This window comes from Schistocerca serialis, chromosome 2, assembly GCF_023864345.2.
Source record: "Schistocerca serialis cubense isolate TAMUIC-IGC-003099 chromosome 2, iqSchSeri2.2, whole genome shotgun sequence".
Classification (NCBI taxonomy): Eukaryota; Metazoa; Arthropoda; class Insecta; order Orthoptera; family Acrididae; genus Schistocerca; species Schistocerca serialis.
The window spans coordinates 1,008,852,815-1,008,861,135 of NC_064639.1; the positions used below are offsets into that span (position 1 = coordinate 1,008,852,815).

Sequence of the window (8,321 nt, forward strand, 5' to 3'; positions counted from 1 at the left end):
TGTGAGAAGTTTCTTTTTTGAAGATTTACATCATTTAAAGTGGTTTCATTATGTTGTTATGATATAGAATGTATTTGCATTTTTGTAGGTTTTATGCCTCTTAAATTTGCACTTGCCATTTACAAAAGTCTGTCAAAAACTGATTTTGTTGGAAATGTTCCTCTAAAAACAGAGGGGGGGAGTGCAGTTATTAGTCTGAAAGTTTGATAAATCAATTTACTTTGTCTGAACAACATTTAGTATAATGTGGTCTTGGAGTCTTCTTAGAGTAATAATTATCTTCCTTATAAAGCAGACAACTGCTATATTTTTATTGTAAAAATTGTTGAAGGAGTAAAAATGAAAGTTCTTGATCTGTGTCCTGAATGTATATCATGCCTGTATTAAATTTTACAGGTGTGTCGCCCACACATGGGGGAATGTTTTTGGCTGGTGATCACACACTTGGCTTCAGGTGTTCATAAGTTATCTCCTCATAAGACTGGAACAGTGGACGGGCTGAAGACAGACTGTACAACAGTGTGGTTTGCACAGTTTTAGAAATTGTAATTTCAGCAATTAGCATTACTTTGTTAAATTATTTTCATAGTGATGCACAACATTTAATGTAGTATGCAAACAAAATCACAATGAGAACCACCTTCATGAAACAGTAATGCTGTTGAAATGTAACTAGAACTTGTAACCACACTGAAGAGGGTACTTTTCTCATCCTGTGATGACCTTTGTCACGATGGATTTCTCTGGTTGGTTTCCCTCACGTTATATCATGTCCAGATCAATGAAATTCATGTTGTAAAGAAATAAAGACAGTGTTATGGCAAGAAGAACTGGTTACTGTTACTGCCATTTGTATTAAGATTTTAAAATCCAGATTTTAATAAACTGCCTTTGATCATAGAGAGAAGTTTGTTGGGTTACGGAGAAGCGTACTGGGCTATGAGACTGTGTACGCTCTTTACATGACTCATAGGCAGGGCACCCTAGTTACTTGTGGTTGTTGTGACATAATGTGCCATATTTATGAATTCTGAACAATGCTGCTACAGAAAGGACAGATGTTAAAGAGCTAAAAGAGTTTATGCTTGCATTAGAATAGAACCGAAGATAATGTGTAATATTTTCAAAATCTCCTTTCATATACCGCATATTTCAGAAGAAAGTGCTTCCAGATATAATGGCCAAACAGAAAGTAAATGGTGAGGGTATTGTAACTGGATTCTTGTTCATAAGCTGTTCCATAATATTTTCATTTGAGATATTATTAAAACAAATAACAGCTTTAGAGAAGAGTAAAAATGGATTAATGTTTGTGTAAATAAGTGATATTGTCACTTTCAGATTAATGGGAATGGTCAGTTCATCAGTTTGCAGCTTTAAAGTATTAATATGCCAATGATAATATTCAGGTGAATTTTCCTTTACTCTCTCTCTAATGTTCATTAGAAGAAGGAGTGGGTAATTAGTGATTCATTCCATAGGCAGTAACGTGGAAGAGTATGTTGTGCCAAAAATATGTTTGAGACTGCTTTTGAGTCAACTATGAAACAAATTATTTCATGAATCCTATCATAACAACAGTTGGACAGATATTCTTCTTGTTTGTTCTACATTGCAATTGGATATTTATTGACAGCTGTGGGAATTTGTAAACAATGTCAGTGTTCTAAAAGAAAACTTTATTCTAGCCTTCATTGTCTGCAAATGACCCTGAGTGAGGATACACTGAAGCTATTTGTAAAGCACTGTTATAAAACAGTTCCTGTTGAAATTTTGGCTCACAGTTTATAATGTTTTAACATGTTATGAGAATACTGTACCCGATATTTGCATTCATTCTGACATAGACAGTCAGAACAGTGGATAGGATCTTTATCCTCTACAGAAAGTTGTAAGCATACATTGATTTCCTTGAAAATAGTTGATACTATCTGCAGAGTCATATTTGGGACCAAATTCATAAACATGTATATGTGAAACAAATTGCACCAACTGTTTAGATTACCTGAAAACCATTAGTGGGAAGTATAAAATCTCTCTCTCTCTCTCTCTCTCACACACACACACACACACACACACACACAAACACACACACACACACACACACACACACACACACACACAGAGAGAGAGAGAGAGAGAGAGAGAGAGAGAGAGAGAGAGAGAGAGAGAGAGAGAGAGAGATTGCCTCTGGAATATTATTGCCAGGACTTGAGAAATGTTATCAGGGGACTTCTACGAATAAATGCTGTAACGGGTGACTTGTATGAGTAAATGACAAAAATTATACATTTTGAATAACAGTGCACTTTATTTGATAAATGAGGCTATTCACATTTCAAATGTAAATTTATTGCTTTTATGTTTTATGCACTTTGTTTGCATCGTTGAATATTAGTGTCTTCTGCTCTCATGACTTTTCTCATAAATGTTGCCAATAGTAGTCAACAAATTCTGGTGGATACTGTCACGAAATATGTTAATGCTTCAAAAAATGTTTACAGCTACAAGTCAGTCTCAGCTATCTAATTGGTCTCCGATTTTCTTGTAGACATTAAGTGAATTACATGATATCAATCAAGTCATTTAGTAATTTTTAATTTTCATTTATGTAACACCATATTTGAGTCCCATTACTGTAAGAGAAAGTTAATTTCTCCTCCAGTGTGTCAATGTATGTTTCAGGAAATACAAACAATGTGTAATAGTACAAAAGACAACAGCTTTGAATAGTGAAACTATTGGAGATCTTATTGCAACTCTTCTGATTTAGATCACAATTTTTGCTGGATGGTCGATGCTGTATGTACCAAAAGTTGTAGCACAAGTTTTTATTGGCAAGCAAATTGTTCTGTATCCAAAATAATTCATGGTACAAACTTTATCATATATGATAGCACAACATCTGTACTATAATTTATACTGATTAATTTTCAAGTTTTGTGAGTTCTTCTGAATAATATGCATTTAATCAGAAGTTTTCTAAATGGAATTTCTAATTTGTATGAGTTTTAATAAAGCAGTGACATTGGAGAGATTAGGTGGTAGATAACATCAGTGTTCTAACTGTATAGAAATGTGAATTTAAATCTGCACAAAGCCAGTTCATTGTTTGAAACTGAATTATGTAGTGTGATGCTTTTTGGCAGCTCCACAAGTCGTAAGAGTAGTCATTGGAATGAAAAAAAAAAAATGGCCCATGGATGGAGGTCGTGTCTCCAATCAACCTATGAAGTAATTGTGCATCACACAAGTGGATTATTTTCATAGCTCATGTGCAATTTTTAGATTACTTGGCTGTATCAAAATTGTCATTGTGAACATCTATGGAAGATGTAGTTAACTGTCATACACTCAGGCAATGACATTTCCAACTGTTCATCTTATTTCAGTTAGATTTTAGTTTAAGAAATATTTGTAGGTGATTGTGTAGCTTGTTTTTAAAGTTACTAAAGTCTCTCCTTTTGAATGTAAAATCTAGTCACATGTTACCACTGTTGTCTTTGTATTCTGAAATTTTAGTCACTGGAATAGCAAATGTGGTGATAATGAGTTTAACATATCAAAAGCAGAGTTAGTATATATTTCAGGTAAAGCTAGATGAAACTGAACAGTTCTTACCAGCCTGTCATCTGGCCCTTAAGGCATTGGGATTTCAGGAAGTTTGTATTGGTCATTGATCGGGAAGACTCCTTAAGAATAATGAACAGATTACTGTGTGAGTAGATAATAATACTTGATATGAATTATGAAGTATGGCAACACAACAAATTCAATGTTTTCTGTGGTACATAGGTGGAAAGGATTGTGGTAACTGACTTAACTTGAGAGTTTACTTATTGCTCCTAAGCAGATAATTACAGTTGATATACTTTTTTTTTGTTTTTGAGTATTGTAAATTTCTGTTATTTGTGCAAGGCTACCATACTCCTAATTATCTGCCTTTATTTATCAGTTTTTGCTTTGCCATGTATTCAGTAATTCATTTACATCCATGTTCTAGTACTCACATGTTCACATATTTCTCATGGAATTCATATATGGTTTCAGTTCATGCATGTCCCTATCATAGAACTCGCATATTGAGGCATTTTTTGTGGACGTCATATATATTATTCATTTACCAACTGGTACGTTTATAGCTGACCCAGAAAAAAAACTACTACTTGTTTGCCATTATTTGTTGTGTTCTTGCAGAGAAGTCTATGTTTCATTGAGTAATATGTTGGTAGCTCCAATGCTGCAAGTAATGGTTTAGACTTTTTTAAAGTTTGTTAAACAATATTATTTGAATATTGTTACTGATTTATTTTACTCGTGTAAATTTTAAGTAATATGTGGGCCCTTCCTCTGTTATATCAGCAAATGAACAAAAGAGAATATCATTAAGTACTAGACAAATGTAGGAGAAACAAGGGATGAGATCAGTTCTTCATTAGTGATGATAATCAAATGAAATGTTGATTTCATTTCACAACAGAGATATCTGGACAATAGTTGTTTTACTTTGACGCGTAATGTCTTTTGTCATGACATCTGTGGAGCATCTATAACTCTTATGTTTTTAACATATCTTATCCGCTTGTTATCTTTACAATGTCCAGTTTAAATGTTATCGAATGCAAATAATTTACTACAATTATCTGACATTATGAAATAGCCAAGAAAAGTGGAAAGGAAAACCATTTATAGCACCCATCACAGTAGTTTTTAACATGTAATACAACTGTTGTCACAGCTCAGTTCATTATTGTTCAATAACTGTATTTTGTTACTCTAAAGTTGCACTGAATGTTACATTTATTTGTGAATGACTGTATTTAAAATTTGTGTCTCAGTTTGCATCAAATATAGTAATTATGTTTTCAACATATCCAATTTATATTTTCCTATGCTTTACAGATGTAAGATTTACAATTTGGTCAGTATTATCTCAGTAATGAATTCTGCAAACTCAGAAATTCAGACAGGGACTTTAATATGCACTCAGAAAATTATGTAACTGCAGTTGGGGTTGCAAGGGATGGGAAAAACCAGTTACAATTCAGTAGCTATATTAGAAAGTTGCTACAAAAGCAAAGAGGGGTTCATTACACATTAAAACAAAATAAAACCCTTACTAACAGAATCAAGCTGGTCAAATCTAAAACAAGTGTAGTGAATTGGAAATTAAAATTTTCCTAACTCGTCTGACCAAGAATCCTATGAACATTGGTATTATGTAAATTTGCTCAGTGACAATACTGGCACCGAAATTGAAGATGATGATAGAGAGAAAGGTGATACAATAAATTTGGTCTGTTGAAATGGCAGATATTGAGATAATTAGGCCTATTGTGGAATAAAAAATTGACTAAATTCTCCAATAATCAAAAGACATCTGGACCAGATGAGATACTTGTGAGATTCTATAAAGATTATGTGACGGAGCTTCCTCCCTTTCTGACAACAATCTTTTTTAAAAGTCACTGGGGCAGCAAAGCAGTTGAAAAAAAGTGAATGTCATTCCAATTTTCGAGAAAGATCATCAAGACTGCTCATAATTATAGACTTATATTGCTGATGTCAGTGATTTGTAGAGTCACAGAACACATTTTACGCTTACACTTCGATTGTTTTAGATAATGAAGTTCTTCTCTATAAAAATCAATGTGCATTCTACAGACAGAGGTTTTGTGAAGCTAACAAATTCAAAGTTGCTGCTGAGTTCCTTGATTTCCAGAAGACATTGATGCAGTTTGACACCTTTGTTTAGTGAACAAAATAGGAGTTTACTGATTATTGTAACAGGTTTGGGATTGAATTCAGGACATATTTGTAGATAGAACTCAGCATGTTCTCAACGGGACAATATAAAAATATGTTGTAATTTCTGGGTACCCTAAGGAGGGTTGTAGGGTCATTATTGTTTATAATTTATGTAAATGGCATAGTGGTTAACAATGGAAGCTTCATGAGGCTTTTTGTGGGTGATGTTATTGTCAGTGTCAATGTTGCAGTGCCAGAAGTTTTGTGAACTGCAAGAAGACATGTAGAGGGTTGACAATGAATGTAGGGTCTGGGAGTTGACCCTGGATGTTGATAACTGTAAAGTGTTGTGTAAGTAGGTGAACATATCCATTAATAGTAATATTATTGGTGAAAAAGCATTGGAAATCGTAATAATTACAAAATACCTAGAAGTAACTGACCAGAGTAACCCAAGTAGGAATGACCACATGAAATTATTTCTGGAAAAGTAGAACCTAGAAAAAGTTTCATTGGAAAAATTGTAAGGAAATGTAATTCATCTATGAAGGAAGTGTCTCACAAAACACTCATTTGAGTGATTCTTGAGTATTGTTCATAAATTCGAGAGCCATTTGAGGATGGATTAATAGGAGAGAGAGAGAGAGAGAGAGAGAGAGAGAGAGAGAGGTGTCGAAATTCCGTGAGGGCACATTCCAAGTAGACTCAAGACTATATATTGGTTCCTCCCACAAACATCTTGCAAAATGACCATGAGTAAATTAGAGCTCATAAGGAGATTTCTTGATAGTATCTGTTCCCTCACAATATTCACCAGTGGAATACAAAGGGTGGTAATGATAGCAGTACCAGAATTACCCTCTGTCTGTCACTGTAATGTGGTTTGTGGAGTGTAGATGTAGATGTAGACGTGTGCTTTCCTGTTTGTTTGCAACCCATTTTCTCAATGCTTCTTGCAACCATTCAGTGTAAGTTAGATAATGAAAGTAGTAAATGTAACATCTCACCATATAGCAGATCCCTTACAGGGACATGTTCATGAAAATGACCAAAAATTTGAGAAAAATTTTCTTGGTCTATAGAAAAGAGCATTTCATGCTGATTTCAAAAATTTATAGTTTAAGGGCATTATCATTTTCCGTTCATTCTAAAATTGAGGTTGAACGTAATGTTGCACAGGGGCCACGCCCATCTGTCAGTTTGAAGGGAGTCAGAATACATGATGCACTATTTTGTACGTCTGTTTTTTTCCGTCATTAGTTATGGATCGTTACCACAGGTGTATTCTAGAATGCACTGACTCCCAGAACCAAAGTACAGGCATGTCTAGAAGGTTATGGTTCAAATGTAAACGAAGATCTGAAAATATATGATTTTGGAATTACATACGTGTGTGGTTTTGTAGTTATTGTGTGTTGTTTTGTATCTGTGTTTGTGTTTCCTGTGTTACAAATGCCGAGAGTAAAGAAATTTAGCCCCAAACGAAAGTTTTGTGGCAACCAGTTCCAAACACAACCAAATAATACACATCAGTTGCTTCAAAAATCGCCCGCGGAAACTGTGTCTACAGGCAGTGCTTCTAGACGTAAACTTTCACTTTCTGGATGTAATAAGAACAAGCCTAGTAGCATAGTGAGCAGCAGTAATGATGAAAATGTTATTGTGAACCCAAATATGCTGTCAAGACTTTAGAATAGTGCTGTGAAATGCAAGTACTGCAATTGTGAAGATAGTATTGACATTTCTGAGGACATTTCAGCAAGGAAGGGTCTTTCAAGTCGGTGAATGATTGCCTGTAACTCATGTAAGATGCACAGTGATACTATGAATCGCCAGTAACTGATTGTCGACATTACACTGTAAATATTCAGCTTCCTTATGCAATGCGATGTATTGGAAGGGAAAGGAGAGCTGCCCAGACTTTTTGTGCAGTGATGGATTTGCCTCCACCTCCACTGAGGTTTGACAGATACATTAAATTAATACATAATGGTTTATGTGGTGTAAGTGAACATTCCATGAAAAGAGCAGCAGAAGAAGCAGTAGCCTTGTCTGAGAATACAGACATTGTAGCAGCATTTGATGGATCTTGGCAGAAGAGAGGTCATACTACTTTGATTAGGGTTGTAACTGCCACATTTATTGAAACTGGTAAGATACTAGATTATGAATGTCTAACAAAGCACTGCCAGGGTTGTTCAAGTAAACTTATTGGAACCCATGTTTGTGTAAAGAACTTTGATGGCCCAAATGGAAAAATAGTACTAAACACTTTTAGAAGATCAGCTGTCAGTCGTGGTGTGAGGTATGTAGGCTACCTTGGGGATAGAGACTGTAAAGGACACACAACTGTTGTTAATGACAAACCATATGGGGACACTCTGATAGAAAAACTTGAATGTGTTGGACATATATAAAAAATAATGGGAGCTCGGGTGAGAAAATTATGCAAAGACCAGTGGAAAAAAACTGTCAGACAGAAAACACGTAGGTGGTCTTACAAAAAGTGAAATTGATTCTTTGACTCAATATTATAGACTAGCAATAAGGAGATTTGGAGAACATCAGACAAG

General features: G+C 34.7%; 1 protein-coding gene across 1 annotated transcript in view; it reads left to right on the forward strand.

Annotated features, from left to right (window-relative positions):
• Positions 1 to 4,871, forward strand: part of LOC126458422 (protein phosphatase 1 regulatory subunit 7) — a 76,885-nt gene extending 72,014 nt beyond the window's left edge. The window contains exon 9 of the mRNA XM_050095459.1: positions 397 to 4,871. Within this exon, the coding sequence (XP_049951416.1) occupies positions 397 to 464 (68 nt within the window). The 3' untranslated portion in view covers positions 465 to 4,871. The remainder of the gene's footprint in view (positions 1 to 396) is intronic.
• The last annotated feature ends 3,450 nt before the right edge of the window (positions 4,872 to 8,321 follow it).